Raw genomic sequence first — 27295 nt, forward strand, 5'->3', positions numbered from 1 at the left:
CTAAGAGGAATTAATATCACACAGTTGGTTTCATAGGTGTTCATTTTATTCAGAAACACTTCAGAGAAACCTATGAGAGCACTGATCCCAGTGCTATAAAGATAACAGTTCTAGCAGTGATTTGTCTAACATGTAGTTGCTGTATTACTGTATATTTAAAAAAAAGTATGCTTAAATAAAAGGAATGAAAATGTAGAGTATGGAACTCTGTTGAATGTACTCAATTGACAGTTTGAGTGGTGTAAAATGATCAGAAGCAGAGAGTTGGTGGGAAAACTAGATTGAGGAAGGATGCAGTTCAGTAGTTGCACTTACAACTACTCAATGTAAAGTTTGGGTTCATGGGAGAAGGTGGAGTAACCTCGTATCAGCAGTATGCTCGGTGTGCCGTGACCTCCTGTCATTCAGCATAACTTAAGAGTTCACCAACAGGCCTAACTGTAAACACTGAAGATGTGGAGTTAGAGGATGACTCCAGCACAGTAAGGGGATTCCAGGTCATAAATGTATGACTTGACAAGCCTAGGCTGAGACAGCCCATTGAGGAAATACTGGATTCACAGTGACAATTCTATTTCCCAGTCATTTGGGAAACTTATTGACACTTTAGATGTGAATTACATGATAAGTCTGTTCTCAAAGATCCCCTCAGGTCTTTCTCAGACAGATATCAAGAGGGGATAGCATCCCTAAAACAGGGTTTCAGATGTGTTGCCATGTGAATTGGAGTGTTACTCAGATCTTCCCTTAATAATACTAAATAAGAAAACAAAAAAGTCAAACAATAAAACAAACTGATTGATATTAACATTGATCAATGAATAGGAATAGGCAAGGCCAACTACACTGAACAAAGATATAAATGCCACCATTTCAAATATTCTCCTGAGTTACAGTTCATCTAGGGAAATCAGTCAACTGAAATAAATTCATTAGGCCCTAATCTATAGATTTTACATGACTGGGCAGGGGTGCATCCATGGGTGGGGCCACCCACTGGGGAGCCAGGCACAGCCAATCAGAATGAGTTTCTCCCCACAAAAGGGCTTTATTACACACAGAAATACTCTTCAGCGCCATGCTGTTTAATCAGCCTCTTGATATGCCAAGCCTGTCAGGTGGATGGATTATCTTGGCAAAGGATAAAATGCTCACTAACAGGGATGTAAACTAATGTGCGCACAACATTTGAGAGAAATAAGCTTTTTGTGCGTATGGAACATTTCTGGGATCTTTTATTTCAGCTGATGAAACCAACACTTCACGTTGCGTTTATATTTTTGTTCAGTGTATAATTCTTCCCTTTGAATATTATTGAGTTATATGAACCCAGTAAGAAAAAGTACAAAAATGTATGCATTTTTCTACTTAAAACGTGAAAAAGTATCTGGACCAGTCCTTTTAACAAAAACAAAATCCTTTTAAAAAAATAGTTTTTTTAACTGGTTAAAGTGCTAGTTGGGATAACTAAATATAATTATTTAAATCCTCTTGCAGTCAGGTAAAGTAATGTGAGGGGTGTGCGTTTATACTCCCGGGCCCATGGTCTCAGACTGACATCACTGCTGCTTACAGTTCTCCTTCTTCTCTTTGGATTTGGCGCGTACAGATTTGTCGCTTTGCCTCTTGGTGGGCGGGATGAACGTTGGCTCCTCCATAAAATCATGTAAGCCGGAGTGAGGAGTGGGATGAGACTGGCAGGAGGATGTGCCTATAAGGAACAACAGGATGTTTTATAACTGCTCATTACCTCTACAGTATAAGCTACATGTTATGATGAGATGATCCGCGGTGTTGTTATTCCTACCAGAGATTGTCGGTCCTGCTCTGATGCCCTCCTTGCCTTGTCTACTGGCCTTGAAAGTTGGGTCCAGTTCCTCTGCAATGTTTCTGATTCTGATTGGCTGTTGTGATCTGTAAAGATATGAGTAGTTGGTTGAAATATAGAACTACTTTCATAGCCAAATCTACCACGACATGATTGCAGCCCACTCAACGGATATCAAAATCTCTAGCAATCGGGGCACAAGACAGGGGTAATCGCTGTCTCCCCTGCTCTACTTGTTGGGGGCGGAGCCTCTGGCAGAGTTGATAAGGAGCAATCCAATTATTATGGGTGTTTCTGCAGGCGGCCTGCAGCACAAGATTTCGCTTTACGCGGATGTCTTGCTCTACATATCCAACCCTGAGAAATCCCTCCCATTTTAGACACAATTGCTCAGTATGGCAAGTTCAGGTTATAAAGATCAATTTGAACAAATCCACTGTCTGCCCTCTCAATATTACACTCACCAGCTCTATGAAGACACTATGTCCTTTCCAATGGGAAAACACAGGGGTTTCAATACCTTGGGATCTTCATAACACCAGATCTGAATAGCCTTTTCAAGGAACATTCTTCCACTCCTGGATCTCCCCCCCAATTAGCTTAGTAGGAAGAATGAATGTCATCTGTATGAACATCCTCCCTAAACTGAACTATTTATTTCAGATGCTCCCATGCCATCTCCCAGTTTCCTTTTTCAAAACAACTAACCAAAGCATCACCAAATTTATATGGGGCAATAAAAAATCTAGGATCAAGTTCTCCACTCTATCGAAACCTGAATCTAAGGGTGGTCTTGCCCTTCCCTCCCTTCAATTGTACTACTGGTCTGCCCAAATCCGCAACATGCTAACTTGGATCACGAACACACTAGCGTCAACGTGGATTCAGATAGAAGCCCAACCCATTGCCCCTAAGCTCAATTATATTCATTAATAACTTTAGTGAAGTGGGCAACATAGCCAAAACCTTTGATTTACAGCACCCTACTAACGTGGAGGGACTGTAGGAAATACCTGGGCATTTCCTCCCAAATATGTTCTCACTCGCCTATAGTAGGCAACCCAGACTTGCCAAAAGCCCTGAGGGATGCCAACTTTAATCTTTGGCATACTCTAGGGATCAGGACCTTTTCAAACCTATTTCATCAGAAAACCACTACACTGAAATCCTTTCAAGAGCTCTGCAGTGAATTCAATGTGCCAAGATTCCTTTTTCTATACATCTTCAAATTAGACATGTCATTTCCTCATTTACTTCCAAGAGGAGGTTTAGAGCTCAGTTGAATGAAGTTGAAACCCTTCTTATCACCGCACAATCCATTGAAGGCAAAATATCTTACATCTATAGACTCCTTTCTGAGAAAGGAGGCTCCTCCTTTACTCCTTTGAAAATAATCTGGGAAAAGGACCTTGGTCTGACTATCAGTGATGAGTTATGGGCGGAGGTTTGCAACAGGGTATACTGCGCCTCTAGTAATGTAAAAATGATCTAATTACACATTTTATTACACTCCTTTGAGACCCCATAGAATGAAAACAGACATTTCTCCTAACTGTAAAAGATGTACCTCTGAAAGTAGAACCTATATGCATGTATTTTGGAGCTGTAGAGAGATTGCCAGATTCTGGCAATCTGTACATACTGCGGCACAGAAAATACTAGATGTACAGTTTGATATGACCCTGTGTATCTATCTTCTTAATGCCCAGCATTTGCTTATGACTATTACATACTTTGCTAAGAAATGTATTCTTCCAATGTGGGCCTCCAATACCCCTCCTACATTTAAAATGTGGATTGACCAGATTGTTGACCTTCTCCCTCTTGAAAAGCTCACTTATGACCTCTGCAAGAACAGCCCAAATTTGATAGACTCTGGTCTCCACTACACAACTATATTCAAATTGGACAGAGTGAATGGGATGATTAGGGAAATTAGCAGATATGTTGTGTAAGGTGCTGTAAAATCTAAACTAATTATTTGCTGGTGGTCTCAGCTAAGGCTGGAAATGGCTGATAAGAACCTTGACAGTGCTCCTGCAAGTTTTACATTTTTTAATAATTATTCTTTGTGTGTGTGTGTGTATATATATGATTTTCTTTTGTATTTTTTAAATTATATATTGTTTTAAATATTATTATTCTTTTAAATCTGTCACATCTGTGAATGTGGAATGTGTTTTGTTGGTTGAAAAACAAGAACATTTTAAATTGATTTTTTTAAACTTTTTTTTTTATCTCTAGCAATTACTTTTTCAAAAGCCCCATACTTCTTCAGCAAATGATAAAATCAGTCAGGTGCTAAGGAGGGCACTTCCAGCCTGGGGTTTCCCAGTGTTATACATACACGCACACACAGTGACTCACTGGGTTGTGGGTCTAGGGGCCTGATAGTCTGGAGAGCAGTCTTCAGCAGGAGATGGAAGGTCATCTGAGCCCAGTCTCTCCCGCTGGATCTGAGACACAGGACAGTAATTATAAACAATATTCCTATTGAAAACATTGTTTTGAAATAAGACAGACACTTTATTCAAAAGTAGTGTCAATAGTTAACACTACGTAGGCAATGGCTCATTACAGTTTGTTTTTTTTCTTCCCCCAATGCTTTGGTGTGGTACATTTTCACAACTTCGTATTAAACTCAAAACAGATCAAAAAGGCAAGTATTTTAAAACTAAGCACATTTTCAATTGACTAAGTATAACATCCTCATCATAGTCACTTTTTCACTAAACTTAAAATCAGTTTAAATCTAGAAACACATGTTTCACATTGCAAGACATGTTCATAAAGTAATTCTTCCATAATGCAATGCTCACATTACTTTTGATAGGATCCTCTTCACATTTGTTAAAAATACATTTCACTAGGACTTAAGTGATTATCAATTAAGAGCAGTCGGATTAACGGTTTGGTAAACCTATAGATTTTAAACTGGTTGGTCTACTACACATAATAATGAAAATGGATATTTGTGAAGTATTAATATATTTCTAAACATTTGTAAAAACCTGTTTTAGCTTTGTTATTATGGGGTACGGAGATTGTAGAATTTTCTTTAATCAATTTTCTTTAAAAAATTTAAACAATTATAAGGCTGTAACGTAACAAAATGTAGAAGTCAAGGGGTCTGAATACTTTCCGAAGGCAGTGAATGTAACAAATGCTTCCTCTAAACGTGTCCAACATGCTTTACTAAAATTGCATTGGCCAATGCAGTACTGTAATATTAGTAGAGTATCCACCCAGTGGGTGAAAACGTGCTTTAGGCGATGACATTACACTTCCTTATGTTAAAAAAACATGTTTTTAGATCAACCTATGGCAGAACACTCAGGACAGGCTTGTTGCAAACTAGTGCCTGATAAACATTGACATAAGTGAAAGAAACATTTGTTTAATTTGATTACAGTACACCAACAGTATGTTGCGTTTATTTCAGAACACCACTTGTATTTTTTGCATCATGATTATGAACGATGTCTTCAATGATCACACACCTTTGATCAAACATGGGAGAAATGGAAACGTGGTCAGTCAATTTCAACGGGTAGTGCATTGCCTAATGTACTGTAGCATATTACATTCAAAAGGGGCAGTTTTCAAACACGCATCTTGCATTTATTGCTAATGGATTGACTGGTTGTTAAAATAACTACATTGAGAAGATATCATTAAGTTGGTGACGATTAAAGCAATGTTTTTATAATCTTATACAGTCGAAGTCGGATGTTTACATACACCTGAGCCAAACACATTTAAATTCAGTTTCACAATTCTTGACATTTATTCCTAGTAAAAATTCCCCGTCTTAGGTCAGTTAGGATCACCACTTTATTTTAAGAATGTGAAATGTCAGAATAATAGTAGAGAGAATTATTTATTTCAGATTTTATATCTTTCATCACACTCCCAGTGGGTCAGAAGTTTACATGCACTTAGTATTTGGTAACATTGCCTTTAAATTGTTTAATAAGTTGGGTGAATTTTGGCCCATTCCTCCTGACTGGTGCTGAGCTGGTGTAACAGTCAGGTTTGTAGGCCTCCTTGCTCGCACACGCTTTTTCAGTTATGCCCACACATTTTCTATAGGATGAGGGCTTTGTGATGGCCACTCCAATACCTTGACTTTGTTGTCCTTAAGCCATTTTGCCACAACTTTGGAAGTATACTTGGGGTCATTGTCCATTTCGAAGACCCATTTGCGACCAAGATTTAACTTTAACTGATGTGTTGAGATGTTGCCATCTATTTTGTGTTCTTTGACTTGCAAGCCACCCCCTTTTTCCTCCAAACATAACGATGGTCATTATGGCCAAACAGTTCCATTTTTGTTTCATCAGACCAGAGCACATTTCTCCAAAAAGTACGATCTTTGTCCCCATGTGCAGTTGCAAACCGTAGTCTGGCTTTTTTATTGCTCCCAAGGATGAACCAGATTTGTGGAGGTATACAATTATTTATCTGAGGTCTTGGCTGATTTCTTTTGATTTTCCCATGATGTCAAGCAGAGGCACCGAGTTTGAAGGTAGGCCTTGAAATACATCCACAGGTACCCCTCCAATTGTCTCAAATGATGTCAATTAGCCTATCAGAAGCTTCTAAAGCCATGACATAATTTCCAAGCTGTTTAAAGGCACAGTCAACTTAGTGTATGTAAACTTCTGACCCACTGGAATTGTGATACAGTGAATTATAAGTAATTGTTGGACAATGACTTGTCTCATTCACAAAGTAGATGTCCTAACAGACTTGCCAAAACTACAGTTCGTTAACAAGAAATTTGTGGAGTGGTTGAAAATCGAGTTAATGACTCCAACCTAAGTGTATGTAAACTACCGACTTCAACTGTATTTTGGATCAATGGTGAAAGAAGTCTTCAAAATTAATGCACAATAAATACTTGTTAATATGAGACTGCTGCGTTACAAGTGTTAAATTCACCACACACACACACGTGAAAATGGCACCAAAAAGCGATTGAAAAACCCCAAAAAAACAGCAGCAGCTACCCGTCTCTCTCTGGCAGTTCTCCTGTCATAGGGGTCAGCCAGGTCATGCGGTTCACGCTGTGACCCCGGGCCATCAAGGTCACGTGAACGACGCTTTGACTTCATTTCCTGCTTCTGCATGAAGCGGGCGATTTCCTGACAGAGGACACAGTGACCAAAGTGTCATAATCACACCTTCGGCTTTAAAGGCTGCATTTTCAAATGGTTTTGCTAAGCCTATGATTTATCTGATGACTAGTGAGATTGGGTGATAAAAAGTTCATACAAACTTGAGACTCCCTTAAAGAAACTGACTAAATCATTATATTTACTGCTGTACCTCCAAAACAACATCTTACCTCATCCTGGGCCACTTGTGCCACTCTGAAGTCTCCCACTGGATAGGAATCGCGTTGATAGTGGGAGGGACGGGCTGGAGGGCTCTGCAATGACAACACCAGAGAAGAGTGGTTAACACTCAGAAACATAGTAGTATTCAGGGGAGCTGAAAGTACATCCAGCAGGTGGCACTGTGGGTGTGGTATCCTCCCTGTCCCTTACCCTCCTCAGCAGCTTCTCCTCCTCCTGCAGCCTCCTGGCCAGCTCCTCATCCAGCAGCACCTGCTGCAGCTCCCCCAGGTCCAGACACGCCCCTTTCTCCGGCTGCAGTGCGGCTCCTGTGGGAGGAGAGACTTGGGGTCAGGAGGGTTTAGAGAAATAAAGGGTGTGATGGGAGTGATGCTGTGATATGATAAAAGGTATATAGGTATATAAATAACAGACCCTGTGAAGATGAAGACAGACATGTAATTAGAGGAAAGAAACGATACAGCACATGCTGTTAGATCAGTCTGTTAGATCAGTCTAACAGTCTGTTAGATCAGTCTGTTAGATCAGTCTGTTAGATCATTTCAAGAGATGAGAGGACAAAGAAGATGAAGGCTGGAGAGGGGTTGAAGAAGAGCAGCTGTTCTCTGAATAAAGGAAATCCAGGTTAAGATATTTCCCAGGCCATCAGAATGACCAACAATACTACAGAGGAAATATCACACTTTTGAAAAAATACCCTTAATCAAAAGGGAGAGTACAGTAGCTGCCTCCCTGCAGGTCTGCCTGTTCAGAGCACTGAGGTACCTGCAGCCTGTAGCTCTGGGTGTTACCTGCTCTGTGGGTGTGCTTGGATCTGGCCCTGATGGAGGGCCCTCTGCTGCAGAAGCTTTGGCTGCGCTGGGAGACTTTCTGTGAGGGTGGGGGTCTCTCCTCCTCCTCGGAGTGGTACTGCTTATCCTCCTCCTCCTCATGCTGGTGTTCACTCTCACTTCTCACCCTGCGCTCGCTATGGTAGTGCCTGTCGCCCCTGCCCTCCTCCCTCGCCTGGTCCCCACCGGAGCTGACCTTGTGTCTGGGGTCTCCACTACTCCTCCCCTCTCTCTCTCTGCTGAACAGCCTATCATTTCTACAGTGTTCATCATAGACCTCAGTCCCACTAGCCTCCTCTATGGTCAGGTTTCCATGGATTTTTTCTCTCTCCCCCTCATGACCACGGTGACAGAGGCGCTCTCTTTGTGAGGCACTCCTTTCCCTGACATCTCCATGGTAACTGGGCCTGTTGCAGATGGCCATTTGAAAAGCCCTCTGTGGTTGAGAGTTGTTACAGGCGATGGTATTTCCCCCATCATGCACCTGGCTGTCTCTGCCCTTACCCCTTGCCCGCTGTGACCGTGACCCCCCGTTGAAGCTTTGCCTCAAGGCCACACCCCGCTCTCTTAAGTCATGGGCAATCAGCGCCCAGACATTTCCCGCCCGCCTGCTGTCGCCATGGTAACTATGACAGCGTCTGCTGGTGTCGTCCTGGAAGCGGACTTGTTTCTTGTCGCTGGTCTCTCTGTGGGTCCAGCTCCTTCTGACCTCATCTCGGTCTCTATCCTGCACCCCTCTGGCAAGGTCACTAGTTCTTCCTCTGTAGTGCCGCTCCCTGCCATCCTCTGACCTGGGGTCCCTGTCGTAACCCCCATCACGAGCTACCCTGGGATTCATGTCCCAAATCCTATCCCTGTCCTGCAGACTCCCCCTTTCTTCCCTCTCTCCTCTGCCCCTCTCCCAAACCTTGCTATGGTCCTCTCTGAAGCGGTTGTGGCGGCTGAGACTCCCGCTGCTTCTCTCTTGTGGCTGGTGCACAGGAGTCCTGTAACCACTAGGGGCAGTGTTGAGACGTTTCTCCTGTCTACACGGCCGGTATGGAGGGAGGTGTTCAGGGAAAACAGTGTCTGTGTGCTCTGAGCCTTCATCACTCAGATAGTCAGGTGGAGGGCATTGGAGGTCGTTTCTGATGCGTCTAGGGGGATCCATGTGTCTATCATGTGATAGAGTTCTGTTATTCTGTCCTGCTGTCCTGTAGGGCTCAGACAGAGGCGCAGCTGTGGAGTCTGACTGTGGCTGTGTGTTAGAGATAGAACACTGCCACCTGCTGGTAGCAGGTTGATGGTGCAGCTCTTCTCCATGTATGGGGCTGGTGCTGAGAGCAGGCTGGTGTGGGCAAGGCGAGGCAGGGACGCTGGCACTGTCTTTAGTCAAGCCAAACATGCAAACACAAAAGCAGGTGAATGTGGGTGTTTGTGTTTTACATGTAGTATTAGGCAGGTGCAGTAAATGGTGCAAGACAGACTTGGGCTGCATGTGAAAATACAAGGGGCCATGCTAAATTAAATGCACTTTTTTTTTTTTTACACTTCCCTATTGGGCCCATCATAAGATTATTTAACTATAAGTGCACATTCAAATACAAGCTTGACAGACAAAAACAACACATACAGTGCCATGGTCCATGTTATTAAGGAGATAGCTATAGCTGAGTGATTGTCAAAGGGATATGGCTGACCATCTATGCTGCCAGGAGACCTGTGGGGTCAAGTAGATGCAGATGGGAATGACAGCAGTCAAGCATGCAGAGCAAAGCATGGTTAGATTAGGGCCCAGCCTCCCCATGCAAGCGTTAGACTTTACCACACAGCATCTATGATCTACACCTACAACGCGGTCACAATGATCCAGGTGTGGAGGGCTTGATGGTTGGTCACATTCAGCGTTTGAAATTAGAAACAATGGGGTTTATTTAGTTTATTAAGATTTCAAGTTCCTCAGGGTCATATTTTGTTCTCGTTGTGATCATAAAAGAAAACCGCACGCACCCCAATCATGGCTTTGAAAAAAATCATTGAGAAGTAACAGAATTATCAGGAAAGGTCAGAATAACAGGCACCACCCAAAGTATGATTCAAACCAAAGCAATCAATCATTTAGACATGATTTCAGAAATAAAAGAAGCCACAGAAAGATCAAAAGGAACCCTAAAACAAATGGCCTTGTCAACACAGGAGCCTTTTACACATTAAGTACACCGTTAGACATTATTGGAATGGTTAGCAATATTTGGAAAGTGACAGTATCAGTTGCTTCCCTTATACAAGATAAACAAAGTGTGGCCGTACCGTCACTGAGGCTCTCCTGCCCACTCCTCTGTCTGACCCTCAGCCCCTCCTCTTCCTGGATGCGTTTAGCCATTTCCTGTGGAAACAATGTTACCAAATTTCAATGGTCACATACACATGTTTAACAGATGTTATTGTAAAACGCCTGTGTCTATCGTTTCATCCATGGGACCAGAACCGTAACAATAAATTCAGTCAGCACGTCAATAAAATGAGTAGTTTTGAGATTATAGAAACAAATGTCTTCAGCAGGTATCAAATATCAAAGTAAATAAGAGTGATTTGAGGTCAATTCAGAGCAGAACAGACTCTTCACACACTCAGTTTGAGCTCAGTTGCCATACGGAGTCAAAAATGTCAGCCAAGTATTACGGGTGAGGTTAACCAGGCCTCTGCCAGTACGTGGGCAAATGTTGGCATCAACGACTGTGCTTCCTATTAAGCTTCCAACCATCTAGCCTTCATTCAAAAACCCTTTCCACTGATTTCCCTGTTTCCTGCCCATGAAGGAGGTCATTAATATGTACAGTACAGATTAGCACCACAAGGTGTCAGTATAATATTGCCCACAATCACCGATTATGACACAGATTAAGAACAATGCCAAGAAGTATACTCTAAGTACAAACAAGGATCACAATGGTCCATGACTCAGTCTGGTGGTTCAGGGGGTTAACGCAAACAAACAGTAAATGACAAAACATGAACTCCATAGAACACAACACACATGCATCTTTGCCTTGTTCTGTGGAAATGAGAGCACTACAACTAAACAGCATTTATTATCATGGGTGGAAACCTGCAGCATGATAAACACTGAGGGCTAGCCGCTGTCATTGTATATACAGAGTCTGGGTGGCCTGCATTAGAAAGGCATGTCGACAGAGGAAGTGTTGAATGCAGAGTCACAGTAGGTCACTTGTCTCCATTATGAGTGAAATTGGGCAGGTCCACATTGGCCGCTCAGCACAAAACCAACTCTGGGTTAGCATGGTCCCAGTTCAGTTTGTGCAGTCTTACCAACTCTTATGGTCAATGTGGCAAGACGACACAAATAGATCTAGGATCAAGCTCCTGGTGGCTTGGCGAGGCTGGTTATTTCAGGAAGGCCTGGGGGCTGACTCAATGGAAAATAAATAGACCAGGCAGACCAGACCAGCAGACCAGAGACAGACCAACCTTTCATCTCCCCCTGCCTGCCGGGCAAGCAGAGACTGGGCTCTGGTCTGGAAAAAGTGCTAAGAGGACTGCTTCACTTTCACCCAACACCTTGTCAACTGGTCATGTCAGAGACACCCTGTACAAGAGCAGCTCTAATAGACCTCCAGAGACCTGGGCTATGCCTTTATCCCCAGAGCCCTCCTGTAAGACAGACATCATCTATCCATTGCAATGAAGAAGCCCTCTATAAAAATACAGTGGGGCAAAAAAGTATTTAGTCAGCCACCAATTGTGCAAGTTCTCCCACTTAAAAAGATGAGAGGCCTGTAATTTTCATCATAGGTACACCTCAACTATGACAGACAAAATGAGAAAAAAATTCCAGAAAATCACATTGTAGGATTTTAATGAATTTATTTGCAAATTATGGTGATTTCTGGCTCTAGGTGACACCTGTATTCAAGAGCATGTTGTGTCTCCACCGATGGTGGGCACAACAGACTCAACACTGATTATGTAAAGTAAAGTCTAAGCTACACCATAGGAAACAAACAAAAGTTTATGCATTTTGAGATTTAAAAAAAATTATGTCTGCAAAAAAGGACAACAATCCCTGTCAGTATAACCCCTCGACACCACTTGTAGATCAAGCGCTGCAGGTTTAGAGGGTTCTCAGTTCAACATCTCTAATGACACAAGTGTTAAGAAAGACCATACGAGCACAAGCACTGTTCCTCTAGCTTGAGTCACAGAGCACTTCGCCAGCTCAGCGCTGCCAGCCTCAGCAGACAATTAGCAGCTTGACATGGCAGGTTAGCTCAGGAAGTGCCATGGGGATCTGGCATTTAGACTGACTGCACCGCCTGGTGCCTTCTGTTCTGCTGTGCAATTAAACAGTCAGCGGGGATGCTAATATTTAATCAACACACTACATCAGCCAATCTTCCATAAAGGTGAATTTGCTTGGAGTGTGTTTGCTCATCGTTATAATTAGCCAACACTGAGGCTTCTGAAAGTGATTTAGCACTATTAAATCCATGGAGTAAAGACTAAGCTTAGTCAAGTGATTCTACAAACGAGCAAAGACATTGACCTTTAGACATCAAGTCTTTAAAGAATTCATTAAAATTAACAAATTGCTGTCTTTTGGGGACTTGCAATAACCTTGTACCTGGAATATGTATACACAAAAAGGACTGGCAACATGAAAGACCACCACTTACAGCAACACTACTGTTCCTGGGCCAAGCCACTAAAAGATTTCCACCCTACCCCTAGAATGATGGACACACCCACGGTCTGCTCCGACTTCACTCACTCTGAACAAGGATCCTTTATGAGAGTGAGGCATCTAAAAGGGATAATCCAGCCCAAACCACTGATACCTATGATTTACAGTGGTAAATAACACTAATGTGACAACAAAATCTAATACAACACATAGCAGAGTACCACTCTTCATAGTTTCAACCACAGTGGTGGCTGCATCATGTTATGGGTATGCTTGTAATTGTTAAAGGATAATTCCACCCACTGCTGATGTCAAAAGGGCTTTATAAATACATTTGATTAGTCCATTGTTGACATGGTCCCACATCTTTTGTTTGTCAACAAAAACATTAAGATATGAAACTTTCAAAATACAGGAATCATTCGCGTATCTTTTTGGATCATATGATGTAAACTACATCATATGGGTATCAAGCCTCCATCGTCTTATTGTGTACATTCCGCTCTCATGCAGAAGCATATGCGGTCTGTGTATCTAACCTAACGTAGCATGCGTAAAGGAGTATCCATCTGTGTCCGAGTCAGAAATCATGGTCATTGAATTAATTACCATGTCTCTGCGCTGAACTAGGTTGAATATTTGCTATGAAAACTACAACTTCCTTCTGCCATGTTTCCCCATATAGTTTTGGACTTTTCTCTCATGAATGATTCGATTTCTCTCTAGAGAAACGGTGTGCTGGGCTCACAAAAATCCCGAAATGAAAGGTTCAATTACTTGAATTCCAATGTCGGTCAATTAGTTGTTTAACCTCTCTTGGGTAGAGGGCAGTATTTTCACCTCCGGATGAAAAGCGTTCCCAAAGTAAACTGCCTGTTACTCAGGCGCAGAAGCTAGGATATGCATATAATTGGTAGATTTGGATAGAAAATTTAGTGTTTTCTAAAATGGTTAATATAATGTCTGAGTATAACAGAACTGATATGGCAGGCGAAACCCCGAGGACAAACCATCCAGGGATTTAAAAATATATATATATTGTCATAGGATTTTCCAAATTGTTTTCTATGGAATACCCTTATTAGGAGCTGGCTACAGTTCCTATGGCTTCTACTAGATGCCAACAGTCTTTAGAAATTGTTTGATGTTTTTCTTTTGAGAAATGAAGTAGTCCTATCCATTGTAAGTGTCACTCCAGGTGGACTCTACTGTTTTGGTGAACTGGAGCGCGCTTCACCTTGTTTTTATTCGGTATTAGAAACAGTTTACTCAGTCTTAAATATTTTTGACGTTTTAGGGTACCGGAGGTTGGATTAGGAATGTTGTTTGAAATGTTTGGACCAAGTTTACAGGTAACTTATTAGATACTTTGTAAGCATGTTGGGCGAGTTGAAACCGGTGTATTTCTAAATCAAACGCGCCAAATAGAATTGAAATTTTTGGGACATAAAGGACATTATCGAACAAAAAGGCCCATTTGTGATGTTTCTGGGACATTTGAGTGCCAACAGAAGAAGAGCTTCAAAAGGTAAGGCATTAATTATATCGCTATTTCTGACTTTTGTGGCGCACCTGCCTGGTTGAAATATGATTTTCATGTGTTTGTATGCAGGGCGCTGTCCTCAGATAATCGCATGGTTTGCTTTCGCCGTAAAGCCTTTTTGAAATCTGACACAGCGGCTGGATTAACAACAAGTTAAGCTTTATTTTGATGTATAACATATTTTCAAGAAAGTTCAATATTTCAATTCCGTATTTTTGAATTTCGCGCTCTGCAATTTGACTGGATGTTGGCCAAGTGGGACGCTAGCGTCCCACCTGCCCATATTAATAACCTCCCCCAAAAAACACAATTTTGGTTAAATCGCTCAGCACTAGCTCTTCGAGACTAATCCAGAAATACACTCAGCTGTAATCGCTGCCAAAGGTGATTAACATGCATTGACTCAGGGGGTTGAATACATACCTAATCAACAGTGGTTTATTTAGATTCAATATTCATAATATTATTTTTTACAAATGTTAGAATTTTTCACTTTGACATGCGTTGAGTATTTTGAGTAGATTGATTGTCATTTTGTGTCAACAAATACATTTTAATTCAACTTAGTAACAACAAAATGTGGAAAAAGTAAAGGGGTGTGAATACTTTGAAGGCAATGCACCCATTTTAGACAAAATATTTTACAAAGTTGTACAGATAAAGCTTCTGCATCCATCTAGCCTGTTTGTCATAATACTATCCTTCAGTGGGACAGTAAAAGGGATGGAGCATAATCTGGAGTGAATTACCAGGAAACTGCTCAACTTGTTATTCACGCTAAAAGCGCACAAGTTGTCTCTCTGGTGGCCTTTGACCCTGCTCAAATCTGAGTGGGTAAACCAGGGGCCCAGAGCAGCATTCAGCTCCACTGGGACCTTATTCTTCACAGAGCCACATTATAGATCAAGCTATTTGGACCCCACAGAACTGAAGTAGATACAGGAAGCTAGAGGAAATCCACTTGGATTACTGAGCAGTGAGTACAAAAATCAGTATTGTAGAGAACCACTATGAACCGCCAGTCTCTCCTCAAATCAAAGGGCATCTGCAGTTTACCTCGTCCTCCTGCTCCCTTCTCTGAGCCTCCTCATCAGCACATCTCAAGATCTCCTCCTGGATCATCCTGGCGTACTCAGAGTCCTCCTCCTGACTGTGTACACGGAGGGGACAGGGGAGAGGGCTAGGATTACTACCGAGAGATCAGACCACCCTGTGTTTCATGTACAGTATAGTATGTACAACATGCTGCAAGCCATATGTACACTATACCAGAGTATTTTAAATGATGTAAGAAGTGTTTATGGAAACCGTCTAGATCAGTCGGGGTCAAACTGCAGAGGGTCACAATTCTTTTCGGGGTTGTTGAGAAAGATGCATTAGAAAAATAAAACATGTTGGAACAATTTTATTTTCATTTTGATAAGAGGTTCAAATGTAATGAATGTAAGGATATTTGTCGATGTAAAACTAGAAATGTGTATATTTTATGGTTGCGTCATTAGATTTGGAGTGGGGTCATGAAAACATAGGGTCCCCAGAAATTCTGGTGGAGAAAAGAAAAAGGGGTTCTCACTGAAAAGTTTGAATACCGGTAAGTAAGTAAGTACAATAAATGCACAGACGTAATATGGAGAGTATCAGGTAGTGTGTGTGTGGTTAAGTATCCTTGCAGGGACCAGAAGTCCTCACAAGGATGGTAAAACAAGGAAAGTTTGGGGACATTTCACCAGTCCCCACAAGGAAAAAGGCTATTTTAGGCTTAGGGGTTAGGGTTTGAATTAAGGTTAGAATTAAGGTTAGGGGATAGATTTAGGAGTTAGGGAAAATAGTATTTTGAATGGGAATAAATGTTTTGGTCCCCACAGGGATAGTAAAACAAACGTGTGTGTGCATGCACATCGAGAGGATGAGGTGGAGAATGTGTGTGTGTAAGTAATATTTATTTAAATCAACAGTGCCCTTACAGTTGTCTAGATGCCTGGCTCAGGAGGGCTCTGTGTTGAGCTCTCTGTTCCTCCTCCTCATTCTGCAGCCTCTTGGCAATGCGGATATCATTCTGCACCAGCTGGTTCTTCTGCATGTTGGTAGTGTAGTACTGCTCAACTGGAACAGAGGGGAACACAGGGTTACACGCAGACAGAGAGTGGACCAACTACTACTGTAACTGACTCAGATTACTGTGAGGGACTGGGATTGATATAGTTGTACTTACTTTCCTGTTCCTGTAGGTTGTGTGCCAACGCTCCATCCTCTAGGACAGCAAAAACATGGCACACTGAAGGGGAAAAAATGGCAGTTGGTCAAAAGCCATTTTAACATTTCAAATCACAAAACAAAAAAAAGCATTTATTTTCACCAAAAAAAGGACTAAACGTCTTTATTTCCATGTCATAAAATGTGACCATAGCTTTGGGGGGGGGGGGGGGATATTAGTTCTTTAATGAGAGAAAGACAAGTGACGTCAAATACTTCTATGCTATGTTTCGATGTACAGTAGATTCAATACTGAAAGAAACAGAATACTGAAATTGCAACTGCCACTGTGGTACAGTAACAAAAGAGCAGACTGGTGCTGAATTGCGCTGCAAGGAGACAATGTAGTGGGCAGTTGCGTTTTTGGCACAGCAGTCCCTCAGACCACATCAATAGTCACCCATGACATCCTACACTGCCTGGTCCAATCACATGTTGTACTAAGAGGCCAACAGAAAGGGTACAAGACATTACATAGGCTACATCTAAACAGGCTATACAAACAAGCCCTCCCTGTGTGTTTGGGTATGTCTATTATTGTAGTGTGATGACCAGAGTCAATGAGTTTCATGGCTGGAGCTGGAGGACTGCCCAGCGAGTCTCAGAGGAACACCCAGTCTGGAATTGTGCCAGCAGCTACAGTGTAACTGTGCACCAGAGCAGACCACGCCAGACCAGACGATGTTGTGTGCTGTGTGTAGGGTCTGGGCCTCTGTGTCTCTACCATCACTCCTCCCTATAGCCACACACTAAAAAGGTTTGCCTCATGGCAGTGTGCTCACGCTTTTACACAAGCACCCAAAAAGAATACATAGTGAAGAAACAAAAATACATGCAAGAGATTAAATTCTTAGATATGTAAAGTGTATTCATACTGAATAAAAATATAAAAACACAACATGTAAAGTGTTGGTCCCATGTTTCATGAGGTGAAATAAATAATTCCACAGGTGCACCTTGTGGTGGGAACGATACAAATGTGTTGTCTGACACAACCTCACAGTGTCAGATGTCTCAAGTTTTAAACAAAGCATGAAATTGGCATAATTACCACAAGCATGTCCACCAGAGCTGTTGCCAGAAAATGATATTTCTCTACCATAAGCCGCCTCCAACGTTATTTTAGAGAAGTTAGCAGTATGTCCAACCGGCCTCTCAACCGTTGACAATGTGTCACCACACCAGCCCAGGACCTCCACATCAGTCTTCTTCACCTGCAGGATCATCTGAGACCAGCCACCCGGAGAGCTGATGAAACCGAGGAGTATCTGTCTGTAATAAAGCCCTTTTGTTGGGAAAAACTCATTCTGATTGGCTGGGCCTGGCTCCCCAGTGGGTTGGCCTAAGCCCTCTGAGAGACACCCAAAGCTGTGTGCCCCTGCCCAGGCATGTGAAATCCATAGTTTAGGGCCTAATTACATTTTAATTGACTGATTTCCTTATATGAACTAACTCAGTAAAAATAATTGTAATTGTTGCATTTATATTTTTGTTCAGTATATAAAACAACTTTTTACAGACTGTCTACCACAAAGACAACTCCAGTGGACCCTAGGAAGAGTAGCTGCTGCTTTTGCAACAGCTAATGGGGATCCTAATAAAATACCAAATGTATTTTACCTTTATTTAACTAGGCAAGTCAGTTAAGAACAAATTCTTATTTTCAATGACAGCCTAGGAACAGTGGGTTAACTGCCTTGTTCAGGGGCAGAAAGACAGATTTTCATCAAGTCAGCTCGGGGATTCGATCTTGCAACCTTTCGGTTACTAGTCCAATGCACGAACCACTAAGCTCCAATAAATAAACACAACAAATAAATTGACAACTCGTAAATGGAATGAACCAAACCTGGTTTCTCACAAGTGTAGCCTAGGCTGTGCGCTCTGTAAACAATGTGTCCACTGACAATGAGAATGGTAAAAGACGAACAATAATAATAAAAATGCGTTACAGGAAATGACGTAACCAAACAAACATTGAAGACGGTACTACTGGTGTGCCAAGTTTGTTTAATTATTTTATCTGTCGTTCTGCCTCTGAGAAAGGCAGTTGATCCACTGTTCCCTGGGCGCCGAAGACGTGGATGTCAATTAAGGCAACCCCCCACACCTCTGACTAGGTATCCCCTTTTCCATTCCCCTCCTTTTTTCTTTGCAACTGCTCGAACAACAGCCTATCGACCAAACAATCGAACAGTCGGCTAAATGGGGTCAGCCCTAAACAACATGTCTGAGTCCTTCCTGAGGAGAGGCCAGTGTGTACAGATCCATCTTTAGGGCCTTGTGCCTGGTCCCTGGAGGTGCCTGTTGGGGCCCCCACAGCAGCATCTAAAGACTCTCCAATTCAATCAAACTGCTGCATTATGGCCCGGCAGTGTTACACAGCGACAGCTCCCCCATCCCAGTGACTGAGATATACCGGCCACCTGCTGAACATAGTAATGTCCCAGATCAGATTACAACCAGATCGTTAACCATTCCCCCCAGTCCATAAGCTACCAGAAAGTTAGAGGGAGAGAGAAAGGGATACCAGATTTGCAGAGGAGAACTTTAGTGAGGAGGCTGGTTGTTGTTAATGGTTTTAGTAGAACACAACATTTGAAACTTTAGGTGGAAAAATGACCACTGTATTGCCCCCTCCTTTGATCTAGTTTTAATAGCTAGTTTTAAGAGGCCAGTGGGTTGTTTACAGTAGCCCAAGGAGGGTCTAAACATCTCTGCCAGCAGTGTGTATTTGTAAAAAATATATATATATATAAAAACTCACTCTGGGGCTGAAATGGTCAAGTCACTCTGGCAAAATAAACACTACATGCTTGACAGACAAATGGCTCCACCCCATAGCCAGTCACATTCTCCTGTTCCTCAGTTCTGACAGTCTATCGGAGCTTTTACAGTCCTTTTTTCAAACACACACATCAAATAGCCTACACTACCGATGTCATGAAAAGGAGTCATTTCTTTGAGCAGATTGTGAAATTCCAATTAAAACACCCGCTGTCATCATTGACTGGGAGAGTCCCATGTTAACGGTCAATGATCAACACCCGTCTCTCTCTCCATGTATCCCTCTAGCTTGTCTCGAACTCCCCTTTCTAAATAGGTTGAGACTGAAGCCACCATTTCTCTGGTGAACTGTAGTAGCAGGGAAATGTTGCCCTGTAGTTACCTGCACTACACCCTGCTCTAATAATGCCATGTTACATTTTGGGTTTACACAAGCAGCCCAAGTTCAGTCAAATCGAGGATGTCTCCCTTTTTTCTTGTTCTGTAAACAGGGAAGGGAGGACGCCCACGACCCTGGGCCTTTCATACAGGGGTTCAAACCATGTTCCACAACAAAGACTGACGTTTCTAGTTGGTCAAATTATTCCCGGGATTCAATTAGATCTTGCTTTATTTAAAAAGGTCATTTCCGTTTGCACCGACATCTGCAGCATTTGCCGTGAAAATTGCCTTTAAAACGTGCATTGCCGACAAAGCATAATCAGATTGAATACCGTCCGTAGTCTTTTTGAAGGCAGCATGCAAAAGTGCTCAACAACACTGTAGGTCAAAGGTGACCACGCTCTCTGACACTAAGCCGAGACACATTAAGTTTCACGATCACTGTGGAGGAATGCCAGTCTGAGTCTGGCCAGCATTCAGAGTTTAAGCCCAGAATTAACCCTCATCCAGACAACACACACCTGCCATATGGCTAGAGAGACTTCACCACTAACTTGATCGACCAGCCGCCCTTGTGTCCAGACTGGCCATTGTGCCATGGAAGGAGTAGGATTAGTCCCTAATCTGGCTTGGAATCAGGACAGCTCAGGAGTTGAAGTCTTTTTCCAGGCCTCAACTCACTCAGAAAAGTTACATGAGGAAAAAGTGCATCCATCTTGAAATACATGATTTGAATCCAAAATCATCATGCTGAGTGACAGTTCAACTCCGTTCCCTCAGGCCCTAGAGCAGTGGAGGTGGAAGTGACTGGCGGGCTTCCTGGGTAGGTGTGTTAACCAACTTGTTTTCTGGAACTCATTCAACACTTAAACTATGCTCAAGTTCCACATCCAGGGGTGTGGATGGGGAGGGACACACACTGCATGACAGGGCTGGGAGGGAGTAGTCTGTGGTGACAACAAAAACAGAGCGAGGAGAATAGATTCAGCACAAATATGTTGTTTACATTATCTTACAGGGGAGGGGATCTTAAGCTTCTTTACGAAAGGCACTGACTTATAAAGCATGTTTCGCAAGAGGGTAGGGAGTAAGAGATCAGGTGGAATTGGTAGTGGCACTTGAAGGACAAATTGGTGGGTAGGGGTTACCACGGTATCAAATTGTCAAGATGAGGGAGTCAGGGGGACGACATCCAGGGTTTCTGATAGATCCAACATTTGAAGAAGAGAGAAACAGGTTGATGAGGGTTCCAGACAGTAGCTGTTTTCCAAAGTCTGCTGTTACAGCCTCTCCAGAGGAAGAGGCAGTAAAATGTTGAAGAGTCAGAAGCAGGAAGCCATGACCTTTACGACCTCTGGGTAAAAACAACCTACCTTATCATGAATCTTCCTCCACCGGGGATGTCAATCATGCACTAGGAAAATGACTGGTGTTAAAACAATGAGTAGAGTGCAAATCTGTCCAACCAACCGAAAGTGAGAGGAAGCCACTGGTGAAACACACTTGGTTTTTTTATTTTTTTTATCTCCCCAGCCACTTGGCCTGTGGATGTGAAGTGGCTGGTTGACAAAAGAAGTGGAGGGAGAGTGGGAGAAAGTGAAAAGGGGTTCTATTTTAGGCCAAATTCCCCCCAATGAGAATGCATTTATTTTGGGAGATCGCAAAATGAAGAGTCTATGGTTACCATGGAGATGACCTGATTTACTGAATGAACGTCTCGTCAATGAGAATTTATTTATTTTGGGAGATCGCAAAATGAAGATAACGTTTCTTTAGTAACTTTTTTTCCTCCTCACTCAACTTGTTTCTTTTCATTTCTAGCATGTCACACTAACTTACAGAGTAGGTAGCTACAGTAGCTAGCTTTGTAGCCATGGATTGTGCACCTTCCATTGTTTAGCTAAGCAGCTAGCATGCTGGTATACGTTTTCCTTTTGAAAACAGGGCAGAAGAAAACAATACTCAGCGCCACAAACATTGTTTACATTGATATCCATAATTAATGAGGCACTTAAGGGACCTCATGGGCACCCTTAACCTTTTTACTTAATTTAAGGGGAGAATTCACTTTTAAATGTTTTGTGCAACTGACTTTAAGTCAAGGAAACTTTAAGGGGGGGAAAAAAAAAATGGGGAAATGAACTTGATGTTTTATGCAACCAGGCCTTGCTCTTTTTTATTTATAAACAATAAATTACCTTTATTTGACTAGGCAAGTCAGTTAAGAACAAATTCTTATTTTCAATGACTTCCTACCCAGACCAAACCTGGCCGACGCTGGGCCAATTGTGCGCTGCCCTATGGGGCTCCCAATCACGGCCAATGTGATACGGCCTGGATTCGAACCAGGGACTGGTTAGTGACGATGCAGTGCCTTAGACCACTGCGCCACTGCCTTTCGTCCCTCTCTATAAGTTTGAATGTTTTAACTAGAGTTGGGACCATCAGCTCCTGTGTGCTCAGACACTGTACGGTAAATATCAGTGTGGACTAGAGCTGTCACAGAGCAGAGAGGAAGAGCGAGGGAGGGATGTGTGGACTGGGAGAGAGAGTAACTTGGTTACACTAGTTGCCACAGCCACAAAGTCATAACCCCCCCCTCGCCCATTTCTACAATTTCTCTCCTTAAAATGTGATTTTAAACCTGACCACACTGCTAACAGTATACCTAACCTTAAATTAAAACCAAAAAGCACAAGTTTGTTTTCATGAATTTTTACAATACAGCTAATTTTGACTTTGGCTGTGCTATATAGTGGAAAACAAGTAACTGGGATGGGGGTCAGAGGGGGGTGGGGGCCTTCCTTAGGGAGCTACATTCCTCCGATGAGGCAGACTATATCAGGAAAGCAGAGAAGAAAAAACAGGAACTGATAAGGGGGGAGTGAAAACTAAGCAAGTTGACTTGGCTGAGCTTCTAGAATTGGGAAGGACAATTGGGACAGTGGGAACAGCACTTCAGGAAATGGAGGCAAAACACAAACTAGCAGTAGGAAATTAAATAACTTAACCCTTTTGAGTAAACCAAACTAAAACAATGAATGCATTCTGACAAATAATTTTGGTAAAAATGTATTGTGATGGTAAAGTTTAAAGTGATCAGACATCTTTGAGTGCTGCTATTGTTTTAGCAAGTAGTGTAGTGGTGCAATAGAGTCTACAGTGGGCTTGTCCACTGTTCTCTGCTTAATAAAGCATGGAAACGCTCTCTTACACACTGTGCCCATTGTCAATGGAAACAAGTACAGAAAGAGCAATTATCTCAACATCTACTGCTGTCCTGCTCATTAGTTAGCTTTTATGCAGAAATGCCAAAGAAAAAAAAAGTTGCACCACCCAAGCTATGACCTACTACTGTCATTACAGTGTAAGAAAATGCGAACCCATCGGTTGAAAACGCTTGTATCGGTACTGCATTAAGTACCAACAAAATAGTAGCAAGTTAAAAAAGCGAAGTTTGCTTAACAATACAGAGTGGGGAGAGAGAGAGATCTAATATGCACCTAGCCAGTGGGGCGATCATCCACCCTCAACTGCAGTGAGAGAGAGAGAGAGAGAGGGAGATCTAATATGCACCTAGCCAGTGGGGCGATCCTCCACCCTCAACTGCAGTGAGAGAGAGGGGGAGAGAGAGAGAGAGAGAGAGAGAGATCTAATATGCACCTAGCCAGTGGGGCGATCCTCCACCCTCAACTGCAGTGAGAGAGAGGGAGAGAGAGAGAGAGGGAGATCTAATATGCACCTAGCCAGTGGGGCGATCCTCCACCCTCAACTGCAGTGAGAGAGAGAGAGAGGGAGATCTAATATGCACCTAGCCAGTGGGGCGATCCTCCACCCTCAACTGCAGTGAGAGAGAGAGAGAGGGAGATCTAATATGCACCTAGCCAGTGGGGCGATCCTCCACCCTCAACTGCAGTGAGAGAGAGAGAGAGAGAGAGAGAGAGAGAGAGAGGGAGATCTAATATGCACCTAGCCAGTGGGGCGATCCTCCACCCTCAACTGCAGTGAGAGAGAGAGATCTAATATGCACCTAGCCAGTGGGGCGATCCTCCACCCTCAACTGCAGTGAGAGAGAGAGATCTAATATGCACCTAGCCAGTGGGGCGATCCTCCACCCTCAACTGCAGTGAGAGAGAGAGAGATCTAATATGCACCTAGCCAGTGGGGCGATCCTCCACCCTCAACTGCAGTGAGAGAGGGGAGGGAGGCAGTGAGAGAGGGAGTGAGAGAGAGGGGAGGGAGGGAGGGGGCTTTCTGGAATGGCCATCCCATTCCAGGCTCTTATCTTCAGTGCACAGGCCACTTGCTACAAAGCAGCCTTGGCTTTGACAGTGTACAATCCTGCCTGCCTGTCTTGCTAAGACATCACGAGCACCTCTTATCCCAGATGGACAAAAAGCAAAGCCCTTACTGGTGGAAGACAGATAGAAGGACAAGGACACAACCTGTAACCCTTTGAGGAAACACATTTACAGGCTTCTGGGTAGCTAACGAACACCCACCTCCCTCCATGAAATCCCTCAGGAGTTCTACGTAATGAGGGTCTGGCTTTTTTTTAAAGTTTCACAGTAATCCAAAGTCACACACATTGGCACATTATTTGAAGTGAGGGCGAGGTGGTATGGTCAGGGCATATGTAGCCTGGCCTGAAGTGTCACACCTTTACTTCCACACACACCTGTTGACCTGGCCAGTGAGTCTAGTTCTCTACTTGCCTTCCTGGACCCGTGGCAGGTGGGACTGATCAATCTCCAGCTCTGTCATGGCTGCAGGAGGCCAGTCACAGCCTCATTGTCCTCAGTGCTGCCCACAGCAGTATCAGTACAGCAAGACCCTGGGTAATGATGGATATATCATAAAGATAAGTGAGTCCAGTATCATTTAAAAAAAAGTCATGTTCAACACTGATCTGCAGTAGTAACTCTAACAGGAGACAACACACTTCCCAGCAGGCACCTTAAGCAGTGGACTTTCATAGTCCTCAAATCTTAATTTGGCTTACAGGTGTTTCTTTGGACAGACGACTGTACAGTAGGCATTCAGTTGAAGAAGCACACATTACTATAGACTCTCCTATGTTTATGTTAAACATTCAAGTACTATTATGAAGGTTGTTGACTGACATAAGCTGTTATGGTTGGAAGGTAAAGTCTAAACTCGAGACAATATTGGAACGTTTAACACTGTTACACATGTAACCACCATGTAATACTTACACTCTACTGAACAATAGTGAAAAGGTCGAGAAACGCGCACCTAAATGCAAAGGCTTTCTACAGCAGGATCGCTACGAGATGGACCCAATTCCATTTTAAAGGCAATGTACAAAATTGTAAGGACATTTTTATTATGATAATGGCGACACAGACAATGTGCTCTTTGTCAAATGAATAAAAACATCAACAATGGTTTAATGCGTGTCTGTCAAGCTCATCAATCAATCGCTAAAAACATTCCCAACCGAAACAAACAAAACCTAAAGCTGTAGCCTACCTGTATCCTCAGCACACAGTCCTGAATATCGTTAGTTCGCGCACACAAAAGCGCATTCAACAATAAACATGACAGTGAAGTATAAACTTTAAGATTCTGTCGAAGTTCCTTATTTTCCAGACACTTTATCCGCAGTTATCCTTTCATGTTCGCCATAACCTCCGATGCGTCTCGACCTAATACAACTATCTTTTTAGTTTATCAATGAAACAAAGCCGTCAGTCTGGTAGTTTGATGGGAAGCCAGCGGGGACAAACTTAGCACACTATCTCTGTCAAGTTGTTTGGCTCGTGGCACTAAACACTGGCAGAAGCAATCCGGAATCCTTGGGACGCCCTTAACCTCTAACCCTTAACTCCTAACTGTAACCCTTACCTAACCCTAACCGTAACATTTACCTTAACCATTTTACATTTTCACCTCAACGGGGTAACAAGTCCCATGGATTCCAGATAGCTTGGACCGTAGCACTAGACAACAGCCATGTATAGACAGCGTGCGGGATCCCGTTTTTTTTAACCTATGCTCTCTCACAAACTCGTGCACGCACTTGTAAATATTTATATAGGCGCTTATTATCAAGATCATTTTTATTTTAGCATTATACAGACTTGTGTATGTGGCTGGAACTGAACACTACATCGTTTTAATCATTGTCTGTGATTGTCCAAAAAAAACGTTGCCACCAGTTATAAGCTACAGGGGTTCCCTTCTAATTCAACGTTCAAATTAACAGTTTAAAATAGGAATGATAGTTTTACGCATTAAAGTTGAACAATGCATATTTGAATTAGGTATTTTCTGCCGTCTGTTGGTGCTATCTAAAAACAACAATCTGTGGTCATGGGATGACAACATGGGTGACAAGTGAGTGGCCTGAGTTGTTTGCGGAACAGACAAGGTCAAAGGTCAGCCACACTGCAACATTTAGGGAACTGTTTAGCAACGTGTGGAGAGTGTTATACATCAAACATGAATGTGCATTCTTTATAAATACAATGTGTCAAGGGGATCTGTTGGCTATAGTCTAACATTTGATAGTATCCAGGTGACTCCATTAATATGTTAACAAATAAGCCTTGCTATTACCAGCCTCCATTTGAATCGCACCAGATCATGTGCCATATCCTTATAGAAAATAAAGGAGACAATTATTTTTGGGGAGGGTGTGTGACACCCTCTTCTCAGCCTTTCCTCCCACCATGTCTCATCTGTTTCTCACACAATCATCAGCTATCTCTGGATATGGGCTTGTACTCCTTAATGCATGCTATAGACCTCTCTACTCTATACAACATTCAAGCCAAATCTCTTTTAAATTTGCCCTGTTGCTGCAAAGTCCTTAAATATTCCTCAGGTCAAAGTTGAGACCATCATCTGAGCCTTTTGCACTGGGACACAATCATTCCAATGTAAAACTAAATAGACTGTATTAAAACATGCTCTTTGAATGGCAATAAAACTGAGATGAATTAGATGGCCATTGACTTATACAGTCTGTAAATCACCAACAAACTAATTGTTTGGCCTTCCAACAGTAAAGTAAATGTCACCAGTCGCTTCCGTCAGCCTCATTATCATACGAGAGGCCAGGGGACTGACGTCAGAGACCTCTAATAAAATTTTAAAAAAGGAGGACGTACGTCAGTACGTTTGTTGGGAAATGTTACCTTCTAATGAACACACCCCCACTTGTCTCTCCAGCGTCTCAGCCAATGGCTACGTCTGCCTGTGTCTAGGCCTATTTGGTATTGACGCACACATAAAAAAGGTTTTATTGCAGGACTAGGCAAAAGTGAAAGCCCAAATATAACATCCTGCCAGAAGAAGGCCGTTGAACAGTTTGAGAATCAATCAAACTGATTAAATGACCCATGGCAAACCCTGCTCTGACTTAAACTGAATTCAAATGTCATCTGGGCCAATGGGCCTTCTGGAGGCGTATAAAATCCTTTATAGACACACAGTGCCTTCAGAAAGTATTCATATCCCTTGACTTATTCCACATTTTGTAGTGTTACAGCCTGAATTCAAAATTGATCAAATTGACTTTTTTCTCATCCATATACACACAATACCCCACAAGGGGCATGTTTTTAGAAATTTTGGGACATTTATTGAAAATGAAATACAGAAATA

The 27295-nt window shown here is 42.6% G+C and overlaps 1 protein-coding gene across 6 annotated transcripts; it reads right to left on the minus strand.

Annotated features, from left to right (window-relative positions):
• Positions 1–24: 24 nt before the first annotated feature.
• On the minus strand, positions 25–25689 carry LOC109869482 (coiled-coil domain-containing protein 50-like). 6 transcript variants are annotated; one of them, XM_020459664.2, is made up of 12 exons: positions 25157–25689; positions 24379–24497; positions 16455–16517; positions 16207–16345; positions 15299–15392; positions 10308–10383; positions 7381–7496; positions 7179–7262; positions 6841–6975; positions 4196–4284; positions 1808–1914; positions 25–1711 (listed from the first exon to the last, which is right to left on the minus strand). In XM_020459664.2, exons 2-12 carry the CDS (start codon positions 24425–24427, stop codon positions 1560–1562), a joined length of 1104 nt encoding a protein of 367 aa, XP_020315253.1. In that variant the 5' UTR covers positions 24428–24497; positions 25157–25689; the 3' UTR covers positions 25–1559. The 6 variants fall into 6 exon arrangements, with proteins under 6 accessions (XP_020315253.1, XP_020315254.1, XP_031659581.1 ...); XM_020459665.2 differs by having other exon boundaries at positions 25555–25685; XM_031803719.1 differs by lacking the exons at positions 25–1711; positions 1808–1914; positions 4196–4284; ... (1 more) ...; positions 7179–7262; positions 7381–7496 and adding an exon at positions 7511–9383 and having other exon boundaries at positions 25555–25686.
• Between the last annotated feature and the right edge of the window lie 1606 nt (positions 25690–27295).

Source organism: Oncorhynchus kisutch, linkage group LG24 (genome assembly GCF_002021735.2).
Source record: "Oncorhynchus kisutch isolate 150728-3 linkage group LG24, Okis_V2, whole genome shotgun sequence".
In the NCBI taxonomy this organism is placed as follows: domain Eukaryota; kingdom Metazoa; phylum Chordata; class Actinopteri; order Salmoniformes; family Salmonidae; genus Oncorhynchus; species Oncorhynchus kisutch.